The sequence below is a fragment of the Brassica napus genome, chromosome A2 (genome assembly GCF_020379485.1).
Source record: "Brassica napus cultivar Da-Ae chromosome A2, Da-Ae, whole genome shotgun sequence".
NCBI classification, from domain to species: domain Eukaryota; kingdom Viridiplantae; phylum Streptophyta; class Magnoliopsida; order Brassicales; family Brassicaceae; genus Brassica; species Brassica napus.
In genome coordinates this window covers 26552168-26567632 of record NC_063435.1, presented here as the reverse complement: position 1 = coordinate 26567632, position 15465 = coordinate 26552168, and the positions used below count along the sequence as shown (strand labels likewise).

The following is a 15465-nucleotide window of genomic DNA, read 5'->3' as shown; positions in this document are numbered from 1 at the left end:
TTTATAGTGTAAAAAGGGGCCATATATGATAGTTTATTGGATAAATGGATTTTTGTGGAAAATACAGGAAATATAGGGATCAAGGAATAAAAAACCCCAAAAGTGAAGCGAGTTTGAGGTTTGGTTATAGTGTCAAAGTTCAGTTTATCCACTTTCTGAGTTTGTCGTCGACGTTTCTCTTCTTCCTTCTCACCCGAGAGATGAAAATGAGCTGAGAAATCGAAAGCGAAAAATAGAGAGAGAGATAATTGTGTATAGAAGATGTCTTCCTTGTTCAAATCCTTTGCGGGAAATCCCAGGGAAGCAGCTGCAATGGCAATGGTGCAGTCATCATCTTACAGAGTATGTGAAAAAAGATATAAAGATTCCTTCGAATCTGTAAATCTCCATTTGTTTTTGGGTAATGAGAAAGTGATCGCCTTTTCTCTCAGAAGACAGTAGTTGAGGTTTTTAGTACTTATTGCACACCAGTTGTTCGATAAAATTTCTCAGAGGCTTCTTCTAAAATTCGAATTAGTTCACTTAGCGCATCTCATATAAATAAATACTTGGAGAGCAATAGTCCATAGATAACCAAATTTGTAACTAATTCGATTTTCCACTTTGTTAAAGAAAACGTGTTGTCTAAGGAACTGATACACGCTAGGGTTTTAAATATGACCGACATTGCAAAGAGGTTTCCAAATTAGGATAAGTCATTTTTCCTTTTTCTACAATAGAATTAAGCTTTTTTTTGGTGTTTTTTTTTTTTAATTTTTAATTTAAGTTTAGGATTTTTCCCTAAATCACTGTAGGATCTTAATATGTATCTTGGCTGATAAAAGAATCTCAAGGAATTAATAATAAATCATTTTTAAACAATTAACCTTAAATCTCCAAGAGAGCTGCTTTAGGGTTAAAAGGAAGCGAGTTATCTTTTTCTCTATTCTAATCACGGCTCCGGTTTACTGAGAACTTTCTTGGAAAAGAACACTTCACCCGTCATTTTGACAAATTCTTGTATTTTTCTGTAGTGAAATATAGTTTTGAGATTGTGCTTTGTGCCCGTTCAGGTACTGTCAGGTGGAAGTTGTTCGAATTTAAGGAGAAACACACCGTTGGATTCCTTTCTTGCCAAGGGAAGGTCTCCCGTCAAGGCGTTTTCTTTCATGTTTTCGACTCAACCAAACAACGAGTTTGGTCATTCATCAAAGCGACGGTCTCGTGGGCCTGTTATGGCGGCAAAGAAAGCATCTGAAGGTTTGCATTTCTCTGCTTTTACTTCTTACTTAATACTTTATGCAACGTGGCACTCATTTGCTAGTGCGTTTGGTTAGGGGAAAAGCAAGAAGATGGGAAGTACAAGCACACCGTTGATTTGCCCAAGACAGGTTTTGGTATGAGAGCGAATGCTCTGACGAGGGAGCCTGAACTCCAAAAGTTGTGGGATGAGAACCAGGTCTTCAAGAGAGTTTCAGATAGTAACTATGGAGTGAGTTTCTCGAAATTCTATCACGGAAACTTTGTTTCAGAACTGGTGTCTGAGATCGTTAGTTGGAATTTCAGGGGAGTTTCGTTCTTCATGATGGTCCTCCTTATGCCAATGGTGACCTACATATGGGTCATGCTCTTAACAAGATACTGAAGGATATCATTAATCGCTATAAGGTATTTGACCTTTCTTTACTGGGAGATTTCTCCTTACATCCGATAATGGAGTTTCTTCCCATTAAATTGTCTGCTTCTTCATCCAGCTGCTCCAAAACTATAAAGTTCAGTATGTTCCTGGGTGGGATTGCCATGGCCTTCCAATTGAGTTGAAAGGCAAGTAACTATTAGGTTATGGACCTTTGAGAATATTACAATATGAAAGTAATTCTGCATTTGTTATCTTCCAGTTTGTTACTTGCCTGAGTAATTTAGCTGTAACTATCAAACATTTCAGTTCTGCAGTCCTTGGACCAGGAAGTGAGAAAGGAACTTACACCACTAAAGTTGAGGGCAAAGGCAGCGAAATTTGCCAAAGCAACAGTCAAAACACAAATGGAATCATTTAAGGTGGCCATCAAGCTTTAATCCCATACCTGAGTTCTTATTTGAATGCATCAGCCATTATGATTTTAGATCGCACAGGGCATTATAGTTATGAGAGATATTTTATTTGGTCATTCAGTTGACATTTAGCTCATATTACTTGGTGTTTACAGCGGTTTGGAGTATGGGCAGACTGGAACAATCCTTATCTCACTCTTGATCCGGAATATGAAGCGGCCCAGGTAATGGTCTCACCTCCCACATTATGTACTGGACTAACTAACCTTCCAGGAGATGATTATTATTAGTGTTCTGTAAGGTTTCAAAAGCCTGACGAGGTCTATATATCTTTTTATCATATATTTGTAGATTGAAGTGTTTGGCCAGATGGCCTTGCTAGGGTACATCTATAGGGGTAGGAAACCAGTTCACTGGAGCCCTTCATCTCGTACTGCTCTTGCAGAAGCTGAATTAGAGGTAAAATTCTCGTTTTCATTCTCGTTTTCTTCCTTCTATTGACATTATGTGATCTGTAATACATTAGACCCAGAATGTTGCTTTATATATCCTTGATACAATTTGATTTAATGCACTTATCTCTTCCTCTTCTTAATGCATGCCGCTTTTATGAATGAATGTTAGAAGATTCCACACTTTACCTTGTTTTTATATAAGTCCCACCTGTATCTTCCTTTACATGTAGTATCCGGAGGGTCATATCTCAAGAAGCATATATGCTATTTTCAAATTGGTTGGCGGAGTGAAAACAAGCCTTTTAGAAGAGTTTATGCCTAATATATGCTTGGCAGTATGGACAACTACACCATGGACTATTCCTGCTAATGCTGGTAAGTGTCCTATTAAAAAATGCATCCTAATGTTACTCTCAGCTGCCGAAATGCATCCTAGCTTTGTTTCCGCTTAGATGCAACTATAAGTTTATTTGTGTGGTTTTTCTTATTTGAATGCTATATAAGCATTTAGTGACACTTCTTCCTTTTCTTCTTGTATAACTTTCAGCTGTTGCGGTGAATGCAAAGCTTCAGTATTCTGTTGTTGAAGTGCAGTCATCCTCAGAAGATGAATCTGCGTCTACAAGCAACAAAAAGAAAATGATGGGGAAAGTTCTGAAGAATCAACAAAAGCTTTTCGTGATTGTAGCGACGGACCTTGTGCCAGCATTAGAAGCGAAATGGGGTGTGAAGCTTATCATTACTAAAACATTCCTGGGTTCAGATCTTGAAGGCTTCAGGTTTCATTTCAATTTTAAAAATTAAAAGAAATCGCATATGATGCTACAACTTGAACCCTTTGGTTTATAGTGTGTCATCATGGTTGCAGGTACACACATCCAGTTGACAAGAGGGACTGTCCAGTCGTTATAGGAGGTGATTACATAACTACGGAATCAGGAACAGGGTTGGTTCACACTGCCCCTGGTCATGGTCAGGAGGATTATGCAACTGGCCTGAAGTATGGGCTGCCTATTGTCTCTCCTGTGGATGATGGAGGAAACTTCACTGAAGAAGCTGGACAGTTTAGAGGACTCTCTGTCCTTGGAGAGGGGAACAGTGCTGTTGTCAGTTACCTGGATGAAAATATGTCGCTGGTCATGGAAGAATCTTATGGTTAGTTTGCTTCAGATGCTTTTTAGACCAACAATTTGAGAACATTTTCTTCAAAGTCTCATCATTTAATTTCCTCTTTTTCATGCAGCTCATAAGTACCCATATGATTGGAGAACTAAGAAACCTACGATATTTAGAGCGACCGAGCAATGGTTTGCATCGGTTGAAGGGTTTCGCAAGGCCACTATGGAGGCAATCAACAATGTTAAATGGATACCACATCAGGTACCAAGTTAACTACATGTTGAGTTTATATGAATGCACCATGTGTGGATATTAGCTGTAAAAGGAGACTCACAGAACATGAACCACATGATCTGGTCCATCTTGGTCTCGGATCTCATTGTTGGGATGATACCATTTCGCTTGCTCTCTTCTTGATATAGCGTCTTTCCTTAAGTTATCTTTATTAGAGCTGCATGTTATATTGTTTGAAGTTTAATTTGGTATCTTTCGGCATTCAGGCAGTAAACAGAATAACTGCCATGACTTCAAGTCGATCTGATTGGTGCATCTCGAGACAAAGGACATGGGGTGTCCCTATTCCTGTCTTTTATCATGTTCAGACAAAAGAACCTCTCATGAATGAAGAGACAGTTGACCATGTTAAATGTAAGTCCCTATACTGTCTCTTTCTTGGTTTACTGCCTTACTGGCTGTGTTCTATTATATTCCTTTTCGGCGTAGTAGCTGATTTTCTGACCTTACGTGAAAACCTTCTCCGACAGCTATAATTTCCCAAAAGGGTAGTGATGCATGGTGGTATATGTCGGTGGAAGACCTACTTCCTGAGAAATATCGTGATAAAGCAGCTGATTATGAAAAAGGGACTGATACAATGGATGTCTGGTTTGACTCGGGTACTGTAATAAAAAATGTTAATTAAAGAAAATAGTAAAAAGCACCAAACAACTATTTTGTCATCACTTTTTTTTCTTATATGTATGTTAGGTTCCTCTTGGGCTGGTGTGTTGGGGAAACGCGAGGGTCTTACTTTCCCTGCAGATGTGTATCTAGAAGGTACAGATCAGCATCGTGGATGGTTCCAGAGTTCTTTGTTAACAAGCATCGCAACAAAAGGTGATAGATGCCCCCCTATGATAATTGCCTACATAAATTGAGATTATCATACATAATTTATAGCTTTCTTGGTGTAAGTTGACCTTTTCACATTTTGTATTGTTGTATATAGGCAAGGCCCCCTATTCTTCCGTCATCACACATGGTTTTGTACTGGATGAGAAGGGTATGAAAATGAGCAAGTCTTTGGGTAATGTGGTTGACCCACTTATGGTCATTGAAGGAGGGAAGAATTCAAAGGTTCGTCAGTTAAATAAAAAACCATGCTCATTGTGTTAAAACATCTTTATTATCCATAGAATCCAATTCGTGACAAGGGCTTGTCTTCTTATGCCAGGACGCACCTGCTTATGGGGCTGATGTTATGCGTCTCTGGGTTTCTAGCGTAGATTACACAGGGGATGTACTTGTAGGCCCACAGATTCTTCGGCAAATGTCTGATATATATAGAAAGTTGAGAGGAACGTTGAGATATCTCTTGGGAAATATTCATGATTGGAGAGTATGTCTCTAACTCTAAGCTTTATATAGAGTAGTATTTTTTTCTTCTTGCCCCACCATCCAAGATTTGTTGCTTCTATATTTTGTATTTTGGCGTGGGCGACAATATTTTAAATATAAGTTATGGGTGTTTGCAGGTTGATAATGCTGTTCCGTACCAGGATTTACCCATCATTGATCAGCATGCTCTCTTCCAGCTTGAGAATGTTGTAAAGAACATAAAAGAGTGTTACGAGAACTACCAGTTTTTCAAAATATTCCAGGTACTAAATCTCACCATTTTATTCTGATACAGTTGAACTGATCAATAGCGCTACAAAGTAGTCTCTTTAAACGTGTAACATTTTATGACTCGGCCAATTTTCTTTTATCTGCTTAAATGTGAGGCCGCAGAGAGGGACACCAACTAAAAACTGTAAAACCCATTGAATGATCTAACTTCATCCACATATGTTTTCATTTGCCTGTGATGGTGGACATAGATAGATTACCAGTAGAAAACTTTAGTTTATTTATTGGAAGCTCGAATATATATAAGAAACCATAATTCAGATTTGACCAATTCGATCTCTATCCATTGAGGTGGAGGCGAATTTGGTGTATTAATGTATTTTCAGATCGACACTGAACCTCTTGATGCAACGTATCTTACAGCTTCCTCTTTTATTTGTTTTGTGTGTTGTGTGTTGTGTTTTGCCAATTAGTTTCATGTGTTTAGATGATCCGTGTTATTAAGTGGCCTTTCTTTCTTTCAGATCATACAACGATTCACAATTGTCGACCTGTCAAACTTCTACTTCGATATTGCTAAAGATAGACTGTATACTGGGTAAGTTTATCATTCTCTAGGTTGATATTTTCTGTAACCTATGTAAACCTTTGCTTACTAATCCTTGATTGCAATACTTCTGTGCTATTCAATGTAACCTCAGGGGAACTTCGAGTTTTACCCGAAGAAGCTGTCAAACAGTTCTTTCGACACATCTTTTATCTATACTGAGAGTGATCGCTCCGATAGTTCCTCACCTAGCAGAAGATGTCTGGCAAAATCTCCCATTTGAGTACAGAAATGAAGACGGCTGTCAAGCAAAATTTGTCTTTGAGCTTAAATGGCCTACGTTGAACGAGCAATGGCTTTCATTTCCTGCTGAAGATATTCTCTTCTGGGAAAGGCTTCTCGAGGTATAACAAATCTCCTAATATCATAGCGGATAAACTCTTAAGCATTTTTCCTCAGCTACACATGTTATAGTTAAGAATTAGAGCTCCTTAGCTTAGTGGAGATGAAGTTAAGAATCTGTGTGATGACAGTTTAGTTTTAATCTTTGTTTCCTTCTTCTTCCTATAGACATCGGTTTCTTGATGCCTGCTATGTAATGAGGATCTCAAAACGGCTTATGGTGTTTATGTAACAGTTGAGAACCGAGGTGAACAAAGTGCTGGAGCTCGCACGTAATGGCAAATTAATCGGTTCGAGTTTAGAAGCGAAGGTGTATCTCCATACCCCAGATGCAGGCATGGCCTCGAAGTTATTAAAGATGTGTGAAGCTCAGAATGAAGCTGACACACTGCAACGCATATTCATAACATCACAGGTAAGCACCAAAATCTCTAGGGGGGTTAGAAACTTGTGCTCAATTGATATCATAATAGCCACTCCATAAGATTCGTTATAGAAGAACTAATTAATACATGTACCAAAATGGGATCCAGTCTGGTTTTTTCTACCCAGATCTTGGAAATGTAGAGGAGAAAAGCCTAGTAGTTAGAGGTGAAAGGAAGAGTAATCTATAGGCTTATAGCAGTAGGGACGTTTTGTGATTAGATGTCAGAGAATACATCCCAGAAAACCTCATAAAATGATAGATAGTGAGTACATTTCAGTGAGAGTTTAGCCATTAAACTGTTGTGGATGTATGCAGGTTGAGGTACTGTCGTCAGTAGAGAAGGAGATGGTGAGTAATGTGCAGCACACTGGAGAGTATGGGGAGGGAGAAAACAAAGTGTGGATTGGTGTGTCACGAGCCGAGGGATCCAAGTGTGAGAGGTGCTGGAACTACTCGGGGCAGGTCGGATCGTTTTCTGACCATCCTACTCTCTGTGGACGCTGTTTCAATGTCATTATTGCTAATCCGCCTCAGCCTGCGGTTGCAACCGTAATCAGCTGAGCCTAAAATTTACTTTACAATTCATTTGCTCAATGCATTCTTTGTACATCCTCCATTTCATTTTGGTTTCAGTAAACTCAATTATAATATATAAGCTCTAAAACGAATTATTTTTTGTTTGGTTCCCACTTAATATCTCTTTTTTTCTATAAATGAAAAGGTTCCATAACTATCAGATAAGTAGATTTCAATAAATTTCAATTTTATCAAACTAGTGTATTTCAATTTTAGTGTGTTAGGCACCAAAAACTCAATCAAACTAGTGTATAAGAGATTATCAAAAATCTTGTGGTAATGCTTAGCTTAAATGGACTCGGACCCAACATAAATACGTAAGGTTTAGCTGTCTGAAGTTAAAGGGTTCGGAGCTAAAACCAAGTTAACCAAACACAAAAGTATACAGACATGGCGTGGATGGAAGCAATGCAGAGGATCTTGCATTCTAGAGCTGAGCGTTAGCGTTCTGTTGTAGTAACTCTAGTTCTTCCAAGTCATCGCTCTGTATCTGTATGTCCTGCACCGAGAAAATGTAAACACATGTTGATCGTATCCTAATTGCCTAATCAAGACAATAACAAACGCTTACTTGCGGTTGTGCTGGTGTTTCTTGTGCAACAGGGTATACCTGTGGCTGAGACATTCTATAATAGGGTTCCTTAAGATCGAGTTTGCACGATGATGTCTGGAGGATTCCACCCTGATTGGCACCAGGCCCCCACATTTTAGCTGTTTAAAAAAAAGCAAATTGAAACAAAGTAAGTAAGAAGCTGATATGATTCAAAAGGAGGGATGCAAGCGAGCAAGCAAAATTGACCTGAGAGAGTTAGATTTATAGTGTAACTCTGAGCACTGTGTGCAACCAAATGAAGTCTACCAGTGAGCTCTTGCCCTGCCATGACATGAATAGGCTGCGAGAGCACACATCTTATTTGGTACCAATGGGTTGTCGGTGCACCCGGAGCAGTCGTGAACCATCTTTGCACCGTGCTGTTGGATACACAGAGAAGATCAGGTTATAATTTGTACAACGGCAAAAAGTAAGCACAAGATAAAACATCAAGTTGTTATGACTTGATACCTCCCGTCAAAGAGAACGTCGAACCAGCACGCAAGGCCATGCACTCTGCCACACACAGACGCTGTGAACTTCAACGGGACATCAATCTCGTAAAATTGCTCTTCCTGTGAAAATAAATTAACAGCTGAGTGAGTTTGGATCCATGTCATTTACCAAACAGAGGAGACTGCAAATAGATATTCCACATATATGAAACACTGTGGAACCGAATGTTATGTAGAGAGTAGCTATACCTTCATTTGAGTGAAATCTATCACATGGAACATCGGGGGAGCCACCAATAACCTCGGATCAAATGCATCAACAACGGGCTACAAAATCAATTGGTGTGAGTCATTGTAAGAGGAGAAAAAACAAATAAACTAATTACTAATCAATGATCCACTAGATGAAACTGGATATACCTGGGAAAAATAACCTTGGTGTGCTGATGCATACAGAGGTGTCAAATCAACTCCATAATAGTTCTGTTGCTGCCAAAACAAAGCCTGCATAGTGGTGGAAAACCTAATTACTGAAAGCTTAACATCACAAACCCCATAATAGTTATGTATGTTAAGACTATCTTCCTTATAAGATGCGCATTATGCACCTTATTTGCCATTTCCATAAATAACAACTCATCGGAGAAAGGTGCCATGTGGATCCTACAGTGAGAAAGTTAACATTATAAAGAAGAGGTTTAATCCAACAGACAAGTAAAACTATCAAAGTTCAACTTTACCTTCCAACGGTCGGAAACATTTTTCCGTTTGGAGATAGAAAACGGTCCCTAGCAATAACATATGTTTCCAACATCCTCTCATTGACCAACAGAGTGCCTACATTCACAGATAACTTTAATTACAGTTCATGTCATGAAGAGCATGTGAAAAAAACATCCATCTCTGAAACACATGACATACCCATTGGTTCAGAGATCAAAACATCTGCCTTTTCAGGCAACTCAATATCCTCAATTTTTCCCTTGATGACCTACACTTGTTCAACATTGAAGGACATCAGAAAAATGGTTATACATGGGAAAATGTACTAACAAAAATGGAGTTAGGTCTTACTGTGATACGTTCAGCAAGCAATGGATTCCCAGCGATCAGCTTACGGGCATAATCAGCCATTTCTGACGCTTCCACAGCGTACACATGCTTGGCACCAGCCTTTATTAGGGGGAAAAGAGTTAATATTGAGTAATTATAGAACCTTTTGCGCCGGAAAGTTTTTAAATAATTGCATACCAGTGCAGCAAACATTGACAAAATGCCACTTCCAGCACCCACATCTACAACAACACGCCCAGCAAAATCTGAACGATTCTCCATCACTGCTGCATGATAAGTACCTGAAGACAGTACCATGGCACAAAAAGAGGTACCATGAGTCGATAAATAGCTGTATGAAGAAAACTAAAGAAACTCCTCCTCCTAAAACCAAAAACAAATCTAAGAGAAGCAATGCACAAAGGCCAGACGTCATACCAGTCCTCACATAATCCTGCAGCATGTTTTGCTGATGTAGAAGTTGTCCATAATAATGGAAATACATTTTGGCTGAAGCAGCTTCTATCTTATTGTCGAACTTGCTTTTACCATCTGAAACTGTTCCGTTGGGCAAGGATGATCCTACAAACGAAAGAATGAGAAGGCATCAAAGAAAGATTACAAGCAACAGTCATGTATATATTGTGAACCATAAACTGAGATTTGGTGAACGATAAAGACAGAGGGAAGATATTTTAAACAAATGCGGCCACTAAGAGAAGTTTAGAGCAACCAAAAGTTATTCATGTAATATAAACCTTTCTTTTTAGAAAGAACCAACATGAAAAACATAAACATGTCCAAAGAGGCACCTTTTCCAACAGAATCCTTTCTCCACTCCTCAAATGAATCACAAAACTCCTTACTTTCCTTCTCATCACTAAACTTTATCACAACTCCTCGAGAGAATGCATCCTGGTTAAAAAATACATATAAGACACAAAGGTAACACCTTTATATCAATAACACACTCAGAACTAGAAACCAAACATATCACCTCCCAAAACCAATCACGTACCTCTTTTACAGAATCCGAATTATGAGAAACACAGATGAACTGAAGCGGCCCCAATTTGAACAACTGAACAAACACAACAGATTCAAAAAATAAAAAATAAATACTTATCAGCAAACCTTAGCACAAGTAACAGTTCCATAGAAAAGTTTCCAACTTTAGATTCAAAACGATGATTTTAAAGCGAATCGAGAGCTACCTGAGTGGAACTAAGATCGAAAGTGAAGCCATGGGCCGATTCAGATTCCTGAAATCGAAGTTCAGTGACTTCATTAACGCAGGAAAAGGTAGCTACAGCAGAGGAGGGCGAAGGAGATGAGGAAGAGGAGGAGGAGAGATCAGTGACTGAGGCTAGAGTGAACTCTTGCTGTTTAAGCTTATTCGTCGAAGGAGGAGCCTCCATGATTTGATTTGAGAGAGAGACTAAGCTAATGTGTAAAAAGGGTTTTAGGTTCCGAGGAAACACGACAAGGAGAAGAAGTAAGAAGCGAGTGAGGAGGAGGAGAGCCGCCAAAGCCCAAGAGGTACGGATGAAACGACGCCGTTTGGTAATTTCGTAATTTTTAGATTTAGATTTATTTTTCTTTAGATGTCGGCTGAGCCCTCTGTTAATTTTCGTATACTTTGGGCTTGTTTAGTGAGGCCCATTTTAATCTTGCGCCTGCCTAAAGACTTCTACATCTTTTCGATCACAAGATAAATTAGAAAGTAATCTTCTGCAATCTAATTGAACTTGTAATCTTTTTTAACAAAGTTTTTGAAAAGTGAGTTAGATGATATAATCACAATATTTTAATTAACCATGGATTTGTGATGTGGCATTCTAAGAAAAAATATATTATCATGGTTCCCATGTCATCAATAGAGACTAATCATAAGAGCCTTGCTTCAAATATTCACCAAATGCTCTCTACAAATAGTCTTTTGCACAAACTGCTTCTGATGTCAAGACTGTGAAGCAGAAACTGAGTAGCATCATATAAGATAACACAAAAAATCAAAAGAATAGCATTACACCAAACAACCAAGGCCAGCTTCAACTTAGTTCAGAGAATATGAATATTACACATTTTATACGTAAACGAGTCTTTGCGCTTCAGAATGTCTACTGTTACACTTCTATCCACACTTCTTTTTATAAAAACAAGACTACAACACAACAACCGCTAGTTTTCCAATGCCGCATCAGGAATTTCCACAGCCGCATTAGGAAGTGGAGAATCGTGAGCCAGTGACTGCAGAGGAGATAAACAACACAAATGAGTTCAGTTAACATATGCCTAAGACTTCCAATTCTGACAATCAGATCTAAAGCTTTGTACCTGCTCCTGCGATCGGAAATACATGAAGGGTGTGTAGTTGAGGAAGTTGGAGACTCTTGATGTGTATATGTCAGCATACCTGCAACCAAATTTTGAGTGAGGGAAGTAAGTGTAAGAGATTCACTACAAGTTGTTCAGAAATGGAGAGGAAGAGGTGTCCATACTTTTCGATTTGTCTCATCAAGTGGCTTTTGTCCCACAAACCAGCACGTGAAAGGAAGCCCCATCTGGTCAAACAATCCAAAAAACTATGAGTCCGACAGATCCACAAGTCATCTAACTAAGATTAGTTTGTCCCTTTCAAAAGTAAAAAGACCTTTTGTTGAAGAGCTCGCCGTCTGATTCAAGCATTAGACCAATCTTGTCATCTAGTCTTTGCATTACAATGAGAAGCTTCTGCATGGTCTCCGTCAGTTCTTGATCAGCCAAGTTGGTAGCAGCTAGTGTCTAGAAAAGAAAAGATAAAGAGATACTTTATCTGATCAAACAACCAAATTGTATCCACCAAGGAACTATAGATAAACAAACCTGAGCAGGACGGCCTTTGCTTCTTCTTTGCAGAGCAAGACGAAGCTGGTTAAAGAGATCCCCAACAACCTCTTTTTGATTTATAAGCTCTATTAACTCTTCTCTGTGACCACGACTACCAATTAAAGCCATATACTGCAAAGAAACAAAGACAAAACCGGTTCCTTCTGTTACTTTAACGAACAAAAAGCCACTCCAAGTTCTGTCATCAATTGATCATAGTTCAGAACCTCTTCTTCCAGTTCACGGCAAATCAGTGCAGTTCGCCACCTGAGATGGACTTTGGACACGCTAACATCAGTGTAGATGTGGTCACCAACATACAAAATCTCATCTCCATGAACGTTGAGTGAGCTCTCCACCATCTGAGCACTTCCTCCTGAGTACAAACCTCCTATGGGAGATCAAAGGCAAAAAAAGATTAAGCTTTCTTCACAAAAAACCATCAGCTTACAAAAATTAGAAGCTACCTGTTTCAGCCTTGAAGCATGGACGCATTAAACCTTCTCCAGTCACAACCTCGTACAAAGGGTGTGACATCTGGAAGAACTCTGGTTTCCTCGCAGAAACTATCACCATGTCAAAAAGATCCCTCCAGTCCATGTCATTAGGAAGGAACTTATTAAACGAATGCTTCATCATTTTGTCTGTGTAGTGATAATCTGAGTTTGTGATAAGCAAGAGCTTTTTACCAGCCTGTGAGAAAACAGTACCACATTAACAAATGAACCATAAGGATTAGACATCTTTCTAGGAAGACAGAAACATTACCTCCTTTTGATCCAAAAGAGCTAAAGGTAGTTCAGGGTCTGGCTCCACAAATAGTTCCGGCTTGGACATTATCTCACTCTACGAAGATAATTGCTATTAATTAGGGACCTGAGAAACTCAATTTTTAAAGAAAGTAATTGCAGAATGGAGAAACTATCAACCTTAAGTTGTCCTTCAACATGTGCTCTGAAGAGAGCTTTTGCAACAGCCTGAAAATTTTTGATTAGAGGTGAATAATATGCAAAGCTTTCAATTCAATGATGGGTGCTGGAAGTAAAGAACCTTGTACAGTCCTCTGTAATCAAGAATGCCAAGATCTGCCGAGATGGATCCATCATCCAATCTATCAACCATCTGAAACAATTTGAAAACTAAAATTTCTCAGTAGAAACCCTTGTGGGAAGTTTTTTTAGCAAGAATGATTTTATATAAGTTACCTGTGCATAAGCCAGAGCCTCTGAAACAGAAAAAAATGTATTGAGAAACTCCCATCGACTCTGGTTCCGAAGATCAACTAACTCCCTTCCATAGATATCACTGTCATCCATACAAAGGCAACAAGAGAATAAGACTGACTTCAAATAGAGAACAAAGACAAGTTTTTTCACATGGCGAAACCATACCTGACAGCTTTGTTTGATAACATCTTTGTACCGTGCATGGCTCTCTTCACATACCCAAATCTATCAGCCTTGACTAAATTTCCTTTCTCTTTGTCTATCATGAGCCCCCTGATAACCTATAATAAGACATGACATATTTGGTGCTTAGCACTTAAGAAAACTAGAGATGATACTAACAATGTGGAACCTTTCAAAAGAATAAAGACAATCACCAGTTCAGGGTCAAAAGAAAGTCCATCAACAGGGAAACCCATGTTCTTTAGATTTTCCATGCAGTAATCATAAGCCCTTCCTTCCCAAGCCTGAGAACAAGCCCACAAATCCACATCAAGTATTAGTGTATCTTTTCCTACTTATGTATGAGAGAAAAGAAGAACTCACCATGACATTGTAGTGCATCAGAGTGTAATCCATATCATATCCAATTGCACTAATGGACCGTAGATTCAATGTACGACTACAAAATATACCCCGAGGAGAGTGTTGAGCAGAGAAAGGACCCTGCAAGAAAGTGTGAGACAAGTGAGTGATCATCAGATACAAATAAACCCAGTAGAGAGTCTAGAGACATCTCTTCCCAACAAAGCTACCCTCAAAACACCAACTACAAAAGGATTAGAAAACGAACTTGGATACCCAGTTCTCTAATCAAATTCTCAGCCGCTTGAGCCTCTGTCCTCGCTACCTCCTCAATGGGACCCTCCAACGTAGCCTGCCCATTTCCTACATGGGTATACAAAGTCAACATTTTTCAATCATCACACTATACTATATAAACAAACAGAGGAGAAAAGTCTACTTTGCATCTGCTCCTACAGCGAGACAGACGAGTCCATCATAAAAAGGTTCAACCTTTAGCTATATTATTCATCTCAATAAACAGAACCAGAGCCTAACTCAATTTCTCTAACCAGACACGGAAAGCTTTGTCCTAAAATTCCATAAAAACTCAAATTTCAATTCTGAAAACTAGAGAAAGGAAAAGTTAACATTTTTCTAATAACGAAATTACATTTGTATGTAACAAAGCAACAAAATGTAATATTTTGAGTCAACGAGACACCCACAAGAAAAAAAGGTTCAACCTTTTAACTCTTATTCATTTCAATAAACATAACAACAGCCTAACACTAATTTCTCCGACCAGACACCGAAGCCTTGTCCGAAAATTCCCTAAAACTAGCAGCACAAAGGAAAAAGGAAGTGTGTACCAAATGAGTGGAGAGGGTCAAGCTTGAGATTCAAATCTCCCTTGGTGCTTTGACCCAGATAGTCCACTTCGTACTTGGAAGCAGTCGTGACGGAAAACACGTCGTCTCCGACGGTCGCGCGTCCGCCGTCAGCTCCGGCGGCTCTGCACTTGAACATCCTTATAGATCTCCTCTTGTTTCTTTTACTCAATTCGGATGATTTCGCCATCAAGACAGGAGAAGCAAACTTCGTCGCCATATCTCCACACAGAAGCATTCTGTCGAACACTTGATCGGCGCAGAGATTGATCTCACTTTTGGCTTCGCTACTGTAAAGGGATATGAGAGTTTGGGGAACGTTAACTGAGAAATTAGGCTTCGCTACGACAAAAACAGCAAAGCATCGACGTTTGGATGCGCGAAACAACGTGATGTTTTAGCCTCTTAAAGATGAAAGATGCTCCCTTCTCATTTATAGACGCAACAAAAAGGGACTTTATTCTAATTTGCC

The 15465-nt window shown here is 39.1% G+C and overlaps 3 protein-coding genes across 3 annotated transcripts; 1 reads left to right on the top strand and 2 right to left on the bottom strand.

Moving 5' to 3' along the window:
- The first annotated feature begins 107 nt into the window (after positions 1-107).
- Positions 108-7518, top strand: LOC106403160 (isoleucine--tRNA ligase, chloroplastic/mitochondrial). The gene is made up of 22 exons (XM_013844005.3): positions 108-342; positions 1053-1239; positions 1317-1471; positions 1546-1647; positions 1734-1803; positions 1925-2037; positions 2187-2255; positions 2383-2490; positions 2717-2861; positions 3034-3265; positions 3355-3641; positions 3730-3866; positions 4106-4253; positions 4370-4501; positions 4593-4721; positions 4834-4961; positions 5059-5223; positions 5360-5485; positions 5978-6051; positions 6155-6404; positions 6638-6817; positions 7145-7518. Exons 1-22 carry the CDS (start codon positions 262-264, stop codon positions 7388-7390), a joined length of 3264 nt encoding a protein of 1087 aa, XP_013699459.2. The 5' UTR covers positions 108-261; the 3' UTR covers positions 7391-7518.
- A 122-nt stretch (positions 7519-7640) lies between these two features.
- LOC106403169 (probable histone-arginine methyltransferase 1.4) lies at positions 7641-11008 on the bottom strand. The gene is made up of 15 exons (XM_013844013.3): positions 10720-11008; positions 10524-10586; positions 10318-10420; positions 9944-10087; positions 9704-9807; positions 9527-9625; positions 9374-9443; positions 9193-9289; positions 9061-9115; positions 8873-8956; positions 8702-8779; positions 8469-8572; positions 8205-8377; positions 7977-8116; positions 7641-7904 (listed from the first exon to the last, which is right to left on the bottom strand). Exons 1-15 carry the CDS (start codon positions 10921-10923, stop codon positions 7833-7835), a joined length of 1590 nt encoding a protein of 529 aa, XP_013699467.1. The 5' UTR covers positions 10924-11008; the 3' UTR covers positions 7641-7832.
- A 506-nt stretch (positions 11009-11514) lies between these two features.
- LOC106414712 (5'-nucleotidase domain-containing protein 4-like) lies at positions 11515-15393 on the bottom strand. Its single transcript, XM_013855319.3, has 16 exons — positions 14976-15393; positions 14393-14487; positions 14146-14265; positions 13977-14066; positions 13765-13880; positions 13579-13678; positions 13424-13495; positions 13303-13350; positions 13142-13219; positions 12841-13066; positions 12601-12764; positions 12371-12505; positions 12159-12289; positions 12007-12069; positions 11843-11921; positions 11515-11755 (listed from the first exon to the last, which is right to left on the bottom strand). Exons 1-16 carry the CDS (start codon positions 15229-15231, stop codon positions 11687-11689), a joined length of 1842 nt encoding a protein of 613 aa, XP_013710773.3. The 5' UTR covers positions 15232-15393; the 3' UTR covers positions 11515-11686.
- Positions 15394-15465: the final 72 nt, after the last annotated feature.